Raw genomic sequence first — 15962 nt, 5'->3', positions numbered from 1 at the left:
TTCCCAAATCAGAAAAGGTAAATCTGTTTTACCATATGAATTTTTAAAAATTTCTAAGCTAGTGGGGAGGGTTAAATTATCCCAGATGTGCTGGTTTCAGAAAGCCTGTTAAAAACTGGCAATGTTTATGGCCCAGAAGTTACCTGTTAGGAAGGAACCAGGGCCCAGACCAGAACGTAGTGGACTTCAGAGCAACATGAGAGCCATGGACTCAGCTTGTGAGTGAGGGTGGTCAGCTAGCCCATTCTGCAGTGTGAGATCCTGCTTGACCCTTTTGTATACTTTGCTAACTTCTTTCTCATCCTGGGTCGTCTTTTTCCTGTTAGTCAAGAGAAGCCAGATAAAACTGGAAGGAACTTAGCTTTAGTGTAGCGTGTATACAGTAAGTGCTCAATATACATTTGTTGACTATTTCTCATTTTTCAAGGATGAAAGATGAATTTCAGGAAATCGTGAAGTTTTTGTTGTTGTTGTTGTTGTTTGTTTGTTTTTTCCTTAGATAAGACTAAGGACAAGATTTATTTTTCTTCTTAAAATAAGAAAGTGGGGGAAAAAAAGGCACCTAAGTTGTTTAGAAGTCTCATTTGGGACTGTGGAATGTCGAGCAGTTGTAAGATCTTGACCTTGTAAACTTTATTACCTTCTAGCACATTATTTTTGACTGGACATGTTGACATAATAAAATTTCCTCGTGCAATTGGTTCAACCACGCATCAGCTTAGCATCTGAATTCCTTGCTGTGGGGAATTTTCAGTCTGTCTCTTAGGCATGAAAAATGGTGTTTGATCTTCCTATGAAATCAGAAGCCAGCAGGATTTGCCACATGTGAATGGAGCTGTTGTGGACTTAAGATTTTTCTTCTGCTTTTTGCTTTCCCATTTTGTAGAATTTACCTGGAGGGGTTCAAATCTGTGATGAAAAACAAACACATAAAAATTAAGGAGCTTTCTTCTGTTTAAGATAAATTGTTATAATATACTTTTTGATAACTCTTAGAAAGACAGCAGCAATAAATAATCCTAAATAAATTTCATTTTGTTCTAGATTCATGAAAAACAGAGTTGGTTTAAGGAGTGATTTTGGTATATATTCTTTGAGGCTGTTAATTCTTTATACCACACACAGATTTTCACATTCAAAAATAACATTATACTACATATGGTTTTGTAAACTATCTTTAAACCTCACCTCAATAATATAAGGACAGAACTTTTTGTTATTAAATATAATGTAAAATGATAATTGTTATTTTCAATGGCTCTATAGTATTTTATTGAAACCTCACCTCTGCTTTTTGGTTTTGTCTTTGCATACTTGTTTCATACTTTTTCTTTTCTTTTCTCTTTTCTCTTCTCTTCTTTCTTTTCTTTCTTTCTTTCTTTCTTTCTTTCTTTCTTTCTTTCTTTCTTTCTTTCTTTCTTTCTTTCTTTCTTTCTTTCTTTCTTTCTTTCTTTCCTTCCTTCCTTCCTTCCTTCCTTCCTTCCTTCCTTCCTTCCTTCCTTTCCTTCCTTTCCTTCCTTTCCTTCCTTTCCTTCCTTTCCTTCCTTTCCTTCCTTTCCTTCCTTTCCTTCCTTTCCTTCCTTTCCTTCCTTTCCTTCCTTTCCTTCCTTTCCTTCCTTTCCTTTCTTTCCTTTTTTGAGACAGAGTCTCGCACTGTCCCCCAGGCTGGAGTGCAGTGGCATGATCTTGGCTCACGGCAACCTCTGCTTCCCTAGTTCAAGCAATCCTCCTGCCTTAGCCTCCTGAGTAGCTGGGACTGCAGGTGTGCGCCACCACGCCCAGCTAAGTTTTTTTTTTTTTTTTTTTTTTTTGTATTTTTAGTAGAGATAGGGTTTCACCATGTTGGCCAGGATGGTCTCTATTTCTTGACCTTGTGATCTGGCTGCCACGGCCTCCCAAAGTGACAGGTGTGAGCCACCACACCCAGCCTCATACTTTTTCTTAAGATAAATTCCCAAAAGTAGAATTTTGGGTTAAAGGAATGTTGTTTCTATACATATTGTGACTTGCCTTACATATTTTACTTTGTATATTCACCATGATCATTTCAGTTTGCCCTGTTGCTCTGTAATATTTTGGATTATGTAAAATGAAGACATAAAAACTCACTGATAAGCATTTAGGAGCAGTCATTAATTATGAAACAAAATTTACATCTAGGTCTAAAGGCAAGAATGATTTAAGCATAAATGTGTTAAAAGTGTGTTACAGAATGATAAAAATGGAGATGAACAGTTTAGACTTCTGTATTAAGTATATATACATATTCCACCAATATTTTAAAGGTATTATTTATATCCATTAAAATGCCTAAATCTTAAACATACAATTCAGTGAGTTTTGACAATGATGTACATCTAGGATACCACCATCCTAATTAGAGTATTTCCATCACTCCTAGAAAATTCCCTCATGTCTCTTTCCAGCCGGGCCCCATATCCCACAATCATTGTTACAATTTCTGTCACAATAAGTTGATTTTGCCTGATTTTGAATTTCATGCCTGATTAAGAATTTCATTCTTAACACCATACAGTGTGTTAAGAATGTATACATCTAATGTAGTTCTTTTCAAAAAATAGTTCCTGATGGATGTGTAAATACCAAACTGTACATCTTAAAACAAAAAGATCCAAAGCTGATGTGAAAATTGTGTAGAATAAAAACAATAAGTCTTTCAAAAGAACAAAATTGGACACTTTACCTTACACTATATATAAAAATCAATAATCTATCATACACCTAAGTGTATAAGAGCTTAAAGCTATAAAACTCTTTTTTTTTCTGTTTTCTTTTTCTTTCTTTCTTTCTTTCTTTTTTTTTTTGGAGACGAAGTCTTGCTCTGTCACCCAGGCTGGAGTGCAATGGTGCGATCTCGGCTCACTGCAGCCTCTGCCTCCCGGATTCATGCGATTCTCCAGCCTTAGCCTCCCGAGCAGCTGGGATCACAGGCACTCACCACCATGCCTAGCTGATTTTTGTATTTTCACCACATTGGCCAGGCTGGTCTTGAATTCCTGACCTCAAATGATCCACCCGCCTCGGGCTCCCAAAGTGCTAGGATTACAGGCATGAGCCACTATGCCCAGCTATAAAACTCTTAAAAGAAAACAGGGGAAAAGTTTGGCACTGGATTTGGTAATTATTCCTTGGATATGTCACCAAAAGCATAGGCAACAAAAGAAAGGACAAACTGGAGTACTTCAAAGTTTTAAAAACTTTTGAGCATCAAAGGATACTATCGAGAGAGTGAAAAGGTATAACCCACAGAATAGGAGAAAATATTTGCAAATCATATATCTGATAAGGGATTAATATCTATATAAAACACTCCTATCAACAACAAAACAAATAACCCAATTAAAAAAATGGCAAAGGACTTGAATAAACATTTTTCTAAAGAAGATACATACATGGCCAATAAGCACATGAAAAGATACTCAGCAGCACTGATGATCAGAGAAATTTCATATTTCACAATGAGTATGTCATCACTTCACACCCAGTATTAGTACAGCTGATACTTAAGAAAAACCCAGAAAATACCAAGTGTTGTCAAGGATATGGAGAAATTGGAACCCTTGTGTCCTGTTGGTGGGAGTGTGAAATGGTGTAGAATGTGAGAAGCAGTATGATAGTTCTCAAAAAATTAAACGTAGAATTACCGTATACTCCAGCAATCCCACTTCTGGGAATGTACCCCAAGACGTAAAAGCAACGATTCGACCAGATATTTGTAAACCCCTATTCAGAGCAGCATTTTTTGCAGTACCCCAAAGTTGAAAACAGCCCAGTGTTTATCCGTGGGTGAGTGGATAAACAGTTATTCTGTATACATTCCGTAGCCTTAAAACAAAATGAAACATGATACACACTGCAACATGGATGAACATGGATGAACCTGGAATACATAATGCTAACTCAGACACAAAATAAGTCAGACACAGAGGAACAAATATTGTGTGATTCTGCCTATGTGAGATACCAAGACTAACAAAATTCATAGAGGTGGAAAGTGTAATAGTGCTTGCCGGGCATTGGGGTGGGGAACAGAATGTGGATTTGTTATTTCCAGGGCGCAGTTTCCGTTTTGGAGGATGAAATCCTGGAAAAGGATGGTGGTGATGGTTGGCCAACAGTGTGAATGTACTTATGCATCATTGAACTGTGTACTTAAAATTGTTAAAATGGGCAATTTTGTGTATATTTTAGCACAATTAAAAATTAAAGTCTTTAGACATTGAAGGTAAGGAGAAAGGTACTCATTCTATTACATAGCAAAAAAGTAGCATGTTAGAATTCAGTAGCAGGGAGTTTTCACCACCTTGAATATGTCTCTGATAAGTTTAGGACAATGCCCAGTATTTCTTTTGTTCATAGATTGTCTTCCTCCAAAAGGAGGAACAAACTGACAACCTAAGTAGATTGAGATATTCAGAGGCACCAGATCCATGATAGAAACTGGGGCGTGTTTTAGTATCCTAACTTCAAAGATCACGTCGAGGATGTTCTAATATCTGTTGCAATGTTTTTCTGTGCTTTCCAAGAGACAGAACTGGATTGGATTCGTTTAGTGCAAGGCAGCAGCTCTTAACGTTTCCATTGACTGTGGTGTGTGATTTCTATACGTATTTCAGGAAGTTCAGTCAACAGACATTCACCGAGCTCTTAGTACCGGACAGGCGTGCTGAATACAGTGATGAACTAAACCAGCAAAGGCCTGTCCTGTGCAGTGGACAGTCCAGTGGTGTGGTAGTGTTCAGTGGTCTAATGAGTTGGAGAAATCTTGGATGTAAAGGTGGACAGGTTTCCAGATTTTTTAAAGGATGTCCCATATCCTTTAGTGTGATGATATGGTATGTTTTTTTTTTAATAGTATATTTATTTTTTAAACTTTTTTAATTTATAGAATTCATTTCTGTGTGATACTCTATAGAATTAGTGTACCTTGTAGGACCCATAGGGAAATCAGTGACCCTTAGGGAAATGCTGGCGTACAGTTCTATCGTTAGAGGTTCACCAACCCACAGGACACTTCTTTCCCTTCGGAGGAGACCATAATGAAGGCTTCCTCCTAGTTCTGTCCTGAATGCCCTGATGGCTTGTGAGGAGAGGAACAGCGGCTCAGACACCAGAACTCAGAAGAGCCATGGCCTGGAGCATCCTAGGTGAAAGGCCTGGGAGTGATTGGAGCACCTGGTCTTGTAGTCAGGGACTTGGCCTTTGAGCTCTCTTTTCTCAGAAGGACACCTCCTGGGGTGTCCCCTTCTGCCTTCTGGTGTGAGTGCTTGAGCTTCCCAGGGCCACCTGTTTTTGGGAGGAGGTCGACTGGGGTGGAGGCAAAATCTTTATTGTAAAAGTGGAAAATTGTGAAATAATTTAGGCTTACAGAAAACTACAGAAGCAAATATAACAGACACACTTGTGTAATTACACATAAAGTATATACAGGTGTGTGTGTGTGTGTATATATATATATATAAAAATACATGTATATAAAATTATATACAGGTATAAAAATAACATTTTACCCAATTTGCTTCACATCTTTCTTTTTGTAAAGGAACAAAGCACGCTGAAGCCACGCCCCATCATCCCCAATCCTTTTCAATGCGTGTTTCTATACTTTTGCTATATGTATGTTTATAAACAGTATACACTAATATCTTATGTATTAAAATTTTATACAAATGGTATGATACTGCATTAACTTTTTGTTGCTTTCTTTTTAAACTCAACATTGTATTTTTTAGTTTTAAACCATTTTGATGTGTGATGTCTTACTCCTTCCTTTTTACTCCTGTATACATTTAATTGTGTGCCTATATCAAAGTTAACTTTTCCAGTTTACCTCCTGTCCTAGAGTTAGATTTTGTCCTCTTCTGTCAATTGTAGTAGACAGGACTGCATTGAATATCCTTCCTGGAACATGCGTGTTCGTGGGTGTGTACTTACAAGGTACATGGCTGGGTCGTGGGGTCAGTGTACCTTTAAACCTGGTAGGAAGCTGCTCTCCAAAACTTCTTCAGGCCGGGCGCAGTAGCTCATGCCTCTAATCCCACCATTTTGGGAGGCCAAGACAGGTGGATCACCTGAGGTCGGGAGTTTGAGACCAGCCTGACCAATATGATGAAACCTGTCTCTGCTAACAATACATAAATTAGCTGGGTGTGGTGTCACGCACCTGTAATCCCAGCTACTTGGGAGGCTGAGACAGGAGAATCGCCTGAATCCGGGAGGCAGAGGTTGCAGTGAGCCGAGATCACACAACTGTACTCTAGCCTGGGCAACAAGAACAAAACTCCATCTCAAAAGTAATAATAATAATAATAAATTAATTAATTAATTTAAAAAAAAAACCAATGTACACGGCGGCTCACACCTGTAATCTCAGCACTTTGGGAGGCCGAGGCGGGCGGATTACAAGGTCAAGAGATTGATACCATCCTGGCCTACATGGTGAAACCCCATCTCTACTAAAAATACAAAAATTACCTGGGCATGATGGCGGGCGCCTGTAGTCCCAGCTACTCGGGAGGCTGAGGCAGCACTTGAACCCGGGAGACAAAGGTTGCAGTGAACTGAGATCACGCCACTGCACTCCAGCCTGGCAACAGAGTGAGACTCCATCTCAGACAAAACCAAACAAAACCAAACTTCTTTAGAAGGAAAAAGGGAGAGAGCGTAGCCTTTGGTCATTTCATTAATTTTGGAGGATGAGCCAAAAGTTCAGGGTATGGTGAAATGAAAAATGAGTCCTGACCCTGCATATCTAACATGATACAGAAATGTGGAAGGTAGTACTTGTGTTCTTTATTGGGTTAATTTTCTAAAATAAATATTTAAGTGAATCATTTTTAGCTGTAAATTTTTTGTTGTTGTGTGTGTTCATGTCTTAAAGGTCTTTATTTAGAAATGGGTGAAACAAATTCTTTTTCTTCTTTTTCTTCTTCTTCTTTGAGACACAGTCTTGCTCTGTTGCCCAGGCTGGAGTGCACTGGAGCCATCTCGACTCACTGTGACCTCCACCTCCCAGGTTCAAGTGATTTTCCTGCCTCAGCCTCCCTAGTAGCTGGGATTACAGGTGTGCGCCACCATGCCTGGCTAAGTTTTGTATTTTTAGTAGAGACGGGGTTTCGCCATGTTGCCCAGGCTGGTTTGGAACTCCTGACCTCAGGTGATCTGCCTACCCTGGCCTCCCAAAGTGCTGGGATTATAAGCTTTAGCCACCATGCTCCACCAGTTTCTTATTTTTAAATAACAAATGGAAATGTTCTGATCCGAGGCATTTTTTTAAAGATCTCCATTTAGTTCAGTTTTGCAGGTTCAAAATATATATGTATTGTTAGAACTGTGTTCAAGGCAAAGCATGCGCTGGACAGTCAGGACTTCTGTGGGCCAGCGGTTTTTGTCCAAGGACACCATGCTGTTGTTAGTGTACTGTTCAGTGGCTGTAGATGAAGCTGAACGTGTGTGTCAGATTTGGGTAGTCAAGAGATCTCCATATTATAATGTGTTCCTTGATTTATTAAAATTTTTCATATAATAATAGCTTGCTTTAGTAATCATCGAACAGTACTTACCATTCAATAGATATTTGTTGATGCTCAGATCCTCTTCCAGGAGCTTATATTGTAGTGATGAGGACAGACAGCAAAAACGTGAACACGTAGTTAAGGGTTTCAGTACATAACTAAATCAGTCTCCCCTGTGATAAGATCAGGTTGTTCAAAGCAGGAGAATGACCATGGTTAGGGTTAGACTGGGGAGGGAGGGCTGCCTCAGCTACCAGTGCTCTGTGTCCCCAGCTCCCAGCAACTGCTGGCTGGCACTCAGTAACTGTTGGTTGCATGTCACTTGCATGCAACCGTCTGGTTATCTTAGTTATCCTGCATATGGTTAAGAACTAAATGATGTAAAAACTCTCAGCAATCAGAATAGGGTTTGCAAAACTTGGGACAGTGAAGCTCAGGTGCTTTCCTCACGGATCGGTCCTTTGGGCCCTCATTGTGCGGGCAGCGTGTGTGGGTGTCTTGGTCCTCAGCACATTAGAAGCCTAACTGGGTTCGGGTGGGGATTGAGCTTGAGTGGTGAGCAGTGCTGGCATGCTCTGATGGCCTTTGAGGAGAGGGACAGCCACCCAGACACCAGAAATCAGAGGAGCTGTTGTCTGCAGCATCCAGCAGAAGGCTCTGAGGCTTTCCATGTCTTGTGGGGCAGCCTGTTGATTTGTGTTTCCTAATGCTATTTAGTTTCAGAAGTCTGAGCAGTATATATTAGATCTTTCAAAGCCTTGCATCTGAATGCATTAACACACAAACAATAGTGATCATTAAAGAGTTAGATTTTAGGCGGGGCATGGTGACTCACATCTGTAATCCCAGCACTTTGGGAGGCTGACATGGGCGGATCACCTGAGTTTGGGAGTTCGAGACCAGCCTGACCAGCATGGAGAAACCCTGTCTCTACTAAAAATACAAAATTAGCCGGGCATGGTGGTGCATGACTGTAATCCCAGCCACTCGGGAGGTTGAGGCAGGAGAATCGCTTGAACCCGAGAGGCGGAGGTTTTGGTGAGCTGAGATCGCTCCATTGCATTCCAGCCTGGGCAACAAGAGCAAAATTCTGTCTTAAACAAACAAACAAATAAACAAACAAAAAAGAGTTAGACTTCAGCTTCAGTCAGCTGGGGTATTCTAATTGAGAAACTGGTTTTTAAAGGTAACATTTAGGAAATAATTAATATTTTACAGACAGCACTACAACTTCTAGTTTAATAAATCTTAATGGCACCTGTGTAGACTTCCAGGTGGGACTGGGCAGGGCATCCGCATGACTTGGGAAGGCAGTTGGAGATGTAAGGCAGAGTCGTGTGATTGACCGTATTCACACAACTCACGTGCAAAGGGAATTGGACTTAGAGTCCATGTATTTCGAACCCAAAGATTCTTTGGGTAAACTAGAGTTGAGCAATCCGTCCCGTCACGGCTCCCATTGAAGGACAGCTGTCCGGGTCCAGTTGGTTGGCACCGGGCCCCAGGTCTCAGGGAGAGCCCCTCTGTGCTGTTCCAGATTTCCTCGGCCCAGGCTCGCAGAAGGTGGGAGCCAGGGAAGTTGGTCCTAAATGGATGAATGAGCCATGTGTCGGAAAGGAGAGCAAATTGGTTTTGATTGTGGAGGAGCATATTTGAGGGCACCCAGGTCTCAGTTTGCTCAGTTCTGTAGGCGGTTGCTCCATTGAAGATTTCCGCTGTGCCCACCTATCCTCCCCCTTGCCCCACACCCTGCACCCAAAGTTCCTGGAGCTGGACTAGGTAGTAAAAAATTCTATCAGCTTGTGGCTGCTCTAGTGTTAGTGGGTTCCTGCAATCTGTCCTGTTGTTGTCTTGCTTAGAAAACAGCGCCCCCTCCCCAAACAACACTTCCATATTGTGTGTGAGGGTTTCTGTAACCAGAAAGTCAACATATTAAAGCGCAATTCATAGGGGAGTTGCTGGCTGTGTTGACTGAGCTTTACAGTCATTTTAACACTGGCAGAAGTGTTATCCTAACTGCTTTAAATCAAACTGCAAAGATGCTTGTGTGAAATATAGTATTAGATATCAAATCAAACATATGGGTGTTGAACGGAAGGATGTGTGTTGTAGTGGTATATGGTATTCTAGCATGTGGAGTTGTATTTTATGGAAATTCGTTGGCTTGGCTTATGGCAGGGACATACATTCATTATGAGATATCAAGCTGTAAAATAAATAAAAGCAAAAAATTCAACTGTGCTGTTAAATGGCTTTCAATGCAGACTTCTCTGCTCCAACAACTTAGGCTCTGTGTGATGAGAGGTACTGTGAGACGTTGTGGTCACATTTATTCTCATCCTCTTTGGTAGATCTTGAAGATAATCTGGATTGGATTGAAAGAAATATAGGAACTTTAACTTTTTCATTTTTTCCCCCTTTTACCCCATTGTATGTGTTAGGAATTACTGTGCTGATTTTTCTGAGAGGCTAAGTGTTTTACTCTTTTCATCTTTTACCATTTCATCTGTGTCCTCATTCAGCGTTTCTATAGTGGGGTTGGGTTTTAGGTGCGTATCTGGTGCTCATCATTAATTTCGTAAGTGTGTCTGCCTATGGGGCTCCAGTTCTTGAAGTTCTCCAATGGGCCATATTGTGGTATGAAACAAAATGACTGTGCCATTCTTGTCTCTAGAGTACATTTTGCTGTCCTGATATCTTGTTTTTCTTTTCCTTTCCTGCTCTCTCTTGAAATTACAGAAAGAGGCAATAGATTTCTCATTTTAAAAAATTCAAAAATACTATCCATGGTGTATTTACTGCATGAGGAAGGATTTTCCTCTAAACGATGCTTTCAGGCATTTTTAGGCTGATGTAAATTAGAGATGGAGAAGATTGGTTGAGGCCATTTTTGTCTATACCTCTGGTATTTACACTGTCATATGCCTTGCTTTACATTGTTACCTGTTTTATCAACTAAGAAAATGCCATCCTTAGCAAAAACAGTAAATAAAATTGATAATTTAACTGGTATGTATGTGCTGTAAAGGCAGTTGGTATATTCTGACCTTTTTATTCTGAACTTAGAAACAAACATATACCATAATAAAGCATTCCCAACCACAAGCCTCCTATAAAGTATTGCTGAGTTAACCTGGACTGTTTGAGTTCATTTTAATTTTCACTGTTATGTGGGAGTGGATTTCATATCATGCTTCTCTTTCTTAGTAGAGGCTATTTTTTAGTCTCAGTATTTAGCACTTCCTCCCTACTCCGTCTTTATGGTATTATTCAATAGTTTCTATCTGATAGAATATGATGGTTTTTAAAGGCAAAGTCAGATTGCCTTTTGATTGCCTTTTGACTTCATTGATAGTATGTGAATAGAAAGCAGCATGTCAATTTGTCTAATGAAGAGAGGATTACAAATATTGAGTTTAGTTGCTTAGCAGAGAACCCCCTTCATGTTGCCGAATTGAAACCATATTCAATTTCATTTAATTGCACATTTTGACTTTCTTATTTGCTTTGCTTGACTTTTTGACAGATGCCTCCTCAGTATGGACAGCAAGGTGTGAGTGGTTACTGCCAACAGGGCCAACAGCCATATTACAGCCAGCAGCCGCAGCCCCCGCACCTCCCGCCCCAGGCGCAGTATCTGCCGTCCCAGTCCCAGCAGAGGTACCAGCCGCAGCAGGTGAGCACAGCGCATTGGCCCGCAGGGCCCTGTTTTCTCCACCGAGGCAGACCCAGTTCTGAAACATCTTCCTGTCCTTTATTAAAAATTATATTCTCAGTGGAAAAAAAATTAGTTTTGAGAAAATGCACAACTATAACCTAATCTAACCCCATCTCTCCCTCTGTCTTTTCCCCTTCTGAGATTGGAGGGTGAGAAGAATGACTGGTTTAATAGCTTGTTTGCATTATTGGTTAGTGGCAGTAGAAAGTTATCAATCATTACTTGTTCCCTGTCATTTGTGTTCTGAACCTTGCAAGAAAGCACTCTGCCACTTTGTTAAGGCTTATTCAGGAGAAGGATTTTATCAATCATTTAATCCTTGTAGTTGGCACATGCATGGTATTTTTATCTTGACCTTTGTTTTGTTTTGTTTTGTTTTGTTTTAATGGTAAGTGTTACTGTGTGAAAACATTGTTGCCCTTGACTGTGTTATTCTCTTTAAACTCGCTTATAAGTAGATATTCACTTCAGTTGCAATATATTAAAATACTAATTGGAATCATGTACTTTAAATATGTCAAGCGGTTTCTAGTTTAAATTAGTCTCATTAAATACTCTTTTAGGTTATTGGGTTATATATTTCAGTTTACAGAATTTGTAGAAAAATAGTATATATGTTATTTGATAAAATGATTCAGTTTCCTTATGTTTTAGAGACTGTCACTAATGAGTGACATGAAAAGGAGTAGTGAGTGAGGGACTCTTACTCTGAATCCAGATAAAATGTTCATAGCACATCCAATCATAAGCATCAAAATAAAATTTTCCGACCGGGTGCAGTGTCTCATGCCTATAATCCCAGCACTTTGGGAGGATGAGGCGGGTGGATCACGAGGTCAGGAGATCGAGACCATCCTGGCTAACACGGTGAAACCCCGTCTCTACTAAAAATACAAAAAAATTAGCCGAGCGTGGTTGTGGGTGCCTGTAGTCCCAGCTACTCGGGAGGCTGAGGCGGGAGAATGGCGTGAACCCAGGAGGTGGAGCTTGCAGTGAGCCAAGATCGCGCCACTGCACTCCAGCCTGGGCGACTGAGCGAGACTCTGTCTCAAAAAAAAAAAAAAAAAAAAAAATATATATATATATATATACACACACACACACACACACACACACACACACACACACACACACATATAGTTTTCCACTTTAATACTTTCTTCCTTCTCTTTTGTGTGGTGAGGTAGCAAAGAGAAGATGGACACGTAGCATCGACTTTTTCCTCTTTGAAGGACTTCTTTTGTGGCTTGAATAGATCGTGGATATTAAGCAATATAAATAAATTTATGGAGCTTAATTTTAATCAGTTTGGCTGGTTTCTTAAATATTTTCTTGGGTTTGTTGGAGTCCACTTCCATGTGACTTACCAGAGAATTCTGAACAGAGTTTATGACTTTAAGCAAAACATGTTAAAACAACAGCTAGGATTTGAGACCCAGTACAGTCTTGTTTTCACATATATGTTTTTAAAAGCTTGAACCCGGGAGGTGGAGGTTGCAGTGAGCCAAGATCGCTCTACTGCACGCCAGCCTTGCAACAGAGCAAGACTCTGTCGCAAAAAAAATGTGGTAACATATGGGGTTTGTAGCAGTAGGAATGTACATCATTTCATAGTTACCTGGTCAAATCTTTTATTAAAGTGTATGAAAATTTTAAAACACTTTAATATAATTTCTTTTTAGATGAGAGAGGCTGGTATCTGGAGTTTTGATAAAGTTATAACCTTTTTCAAGGGGCTTTCAGAGCCTTATTGAACATATCTGTAGACCCAGAGTGTTTTGTCGTGTCATCAAAATTTAAGGACTCAATAGATAAATTATATTACTCATTTGACTATAGTATGCTGAAATGAATTTCTGATCATAAAACCAATTTGATTAAGGATTCTGAATGCCTGTCATTTTCTTCAAGATCAAGCTCAAAATTTACTTCCTTTAAAAACTATTCACTGACAACTTCCAGCACATGGCAATTAGTTATTTAATATCTTTCATATTTAAATATTTAAAGCATCCTACAGGTAAAATCTTAATGAATATTATTTTAATGTGCTTAGTTTCAGTCTATCTTATGCTTTGATTATTACTATCATTATTTTATTGATTTGAATACAATAAAATTGTATGGTAAGATATACTCTATAACCATGACTTTTTAATGTAATTGTAGTAATTTTTGCATGTTCTGAATAAAACCAAACATTGCTCAAAATACATTGGAAATTTGTTCTTGGGTTCGTACTCCCTAACTATAAAATGTCTGAGTTATATTCATTGTGGGGTAGAGAGCTGAAAGTTGGAGACGTTTAGGTGGCCGCATCGGATGGTCTGCTTCGACAGGAACAGTCTTGGATTTTAGGGAGTTGGATGGCCAGATAGATTTGGAAAGTTTTTCAAAAAAATGATACCTGGCATTATAGATATATTTAGCACCTCCAAAACCTAAATAATCTATCCTGAAACAAAGTAAAAATTACCATTAAAAAAATATTATCAAAATCAAGCTAAATCTTAATAACACTGAATTCATATACCTTTAAAAACTTAAGAAACAACCATATTTAGTTTAACCAGCCAGTATTTCATAACAACCAGAACATTTCTTTATGCAGTCTTTCCTTTTGTTTTCAAATGTGGTTTACGTAATCTCTTGCTTTTGCATAAGACAGTCAGTTAGCAAGTATTAGTAGTACGTGGTGTCTTGTTAATGCGATTGATACAGATGGTAATTTTAGGGTTCCATCAAGATACCTCACATTGTGTCTTCAATATTTTTCATATGTTTAATATTTTGGCTAATCAATACATTTATTGGTTTCAAAAAATAAAAAGTACAAGGAAGGGATTCTGAGAAAAGTCTCTTCCCATCTTAGTTCCCTCTGCCCACGTCACCACCCCTGTTCTTGACTGGATGACCATTTATAGTTTATTGTATGTTTTTTGAGTTTCTTTATATCAAGAAGCACAACACCGTATTTTTATTTTTCACCCTATTTTTACACAAATGATGGTGTATATATAGTATATACTATATGCCTTCTTCCATGTATTTTTTTTTTCTCATCCCCTTCTTTTGCTCACTTAGATATGTTTTCTGGAGATCTTTCCAAAGGAGCACATACAGCAGTCCCTCGTTCATTTTTATAGCTTCATTACATTTTATGGACACACCATGATATATTTAACCAGTTCTTTTTGAGGAACATTTAGATTGGTGCTGGTTATTTGAATTGAAACAATGATGCCATGCTAAACTTTGTGTAGGTGTCATTTCATAAGCGGGCAGTAATGTCTGCAGGATGAATTCGGGAAGCCACAGTGCTGGGCAAAGGGTGTGTGCATTTGCATTCCCAGTGGATATTGCAGGTTGTAGCCAATTCACACTCCTATCTGCACGTGAGAGGACTCTTCCTACATATGTGTTAGTTACATGATTTTACAAAGTTTCTGGATTTTTGCCAATCTGGTACATATTGAGCATTCTAAATCCCAATGTCTGAAATATGAAATGCTATAAAATCTGAAACTTTCTGGGTGCCAGCATGACCCTGCAAATGGAAAATTCCATACCTGACCTCATGTGATGGGTCACACTCAAAACACATGTAAAACATTGTTTCAGTCGCACAATTATTGTAAAATATTGCATAAAATTGCCTTCAGGCCATATATGTAAGACACATTTGAAACATAATGAATTTCATGTTTAGTCTTGGATTCCATCTCTTAAGATATCTCGTTTGTGTATATGCAAATATCCCAAAATCTGAAACACTTCTTTTTCTAAGTATATAGTTTTAGTTTACATTTATCTTGTTATGAGTAATGTTGAGTGTTGTTTTGTGTATTTAAAAGCATTTGTGTTTCCTTTCTCCGCAACTGTAAATTTATATATTTTTATTTTGAATTTTCTCTCTTCAGTTGTTGGTCTTTAAAAATAATTTTAAAAACCCTTTGTATATTAGGGAGACTGGGCCTTTGTCTGTAATATGAGTTATTAGCTCCAGAGGAGGAATCAATAGAATAGAATAATAGAATCAGTTGTGCTCACATGTGCACGTGCGTGGACACACACACACACACACACACACACACACACACACAGATTTATCATAAGGAATTGGCTCATATGCTTATGGAGTTTTGCATTTCCGAAACCTGCAGTATGGGCTGGCAGGTGGTGAGCCGATGGTCTGATGAAGTCAAAGGCAGCTTGCTGGATAGTTCCTTCTTGCTTAGATGGGGCTGGTCTTTTGATTCTAGTTAGGCCTTCAAACTAAATGGATAAGGCCCACCCACATTATGGAGAGCAATCTGTTATTCTCAGAGTCTCCAGTTGAAATTGTTAATTTCACTTACAGTACCTTCCAAGATCACGTGTAAAATTAACCATTGCAACTATCTTTCCCCGTCAACTGGAGATGCCAGTAAAATCATTAACTGAATTTCCTTAGGTATGTGGTGTTTGGGGTCATTTTGGGATTTCTGTTATTTTCCATTGGTTCTTCTATTAATGCATTAGTACTGTACTGTTTCTCTATTGTCTTTTAGTATCTGATAGGGGTAGTATATCCTCATTATCCTTCTTTTTCAGTTGTTGGTTTTCTTTTTCCTTTTGCTATTTGTATGTGCTTATTTTTTCACATAAACTTTTTCTTTTTTATCATGCTATGTTCTAAGAATTTTATCTTTTGTTATTGGTATAATGGG

The 15962-nt window shown here is 38.8% G+C and overlaps 1 protein-coding gene across 9 annotated transcripts in view; it reads left to right on the top strand.

The window, feature by feature from the left end:
• The window catches only part of ARID1B (AT-rich interaction domain 1B), a 440449-nt gene that overhangs the window by 113794 nt on the left and 310693 nt on the right, over nt 1-15962 (top strand). For all 9 annotated transcript variants that reach the window (XM_073022312.1, XM_073022309.1, XM_073022306.1 and 6 more), the window contains exon 3: nt 11062-11211. In XM_073022312.1, coding sequence (XP_072878413.1) covers nt 11062-11211 — 150 coding nt within the window. The remainder of the gene's footprint in view (nt 1-11061; nt 11212-15962) is intronic.

The sequence above is a fragment of the Chlorocebus sabaeus genome, chromosome 13 (genome assembly GCF_047675955.1).
Source record: "Chlorocebus sabaeus isolate Y175 chromosome 13, mChlSab1.0.hap1, whole genome shotgun sequence".
NCBI classification, from domain to species: Eukaryota; Metazoa; Chordata; class Mammalia; order Primates; family Cercopithecidae; genus Chlorocebus; species Chlorocebus sabaeus.
The sequence above is the reverse complement of the archived record's forward strand: the minus strand, read 5'-3'. Positions and strand labels throughout refer to the sequence as shown.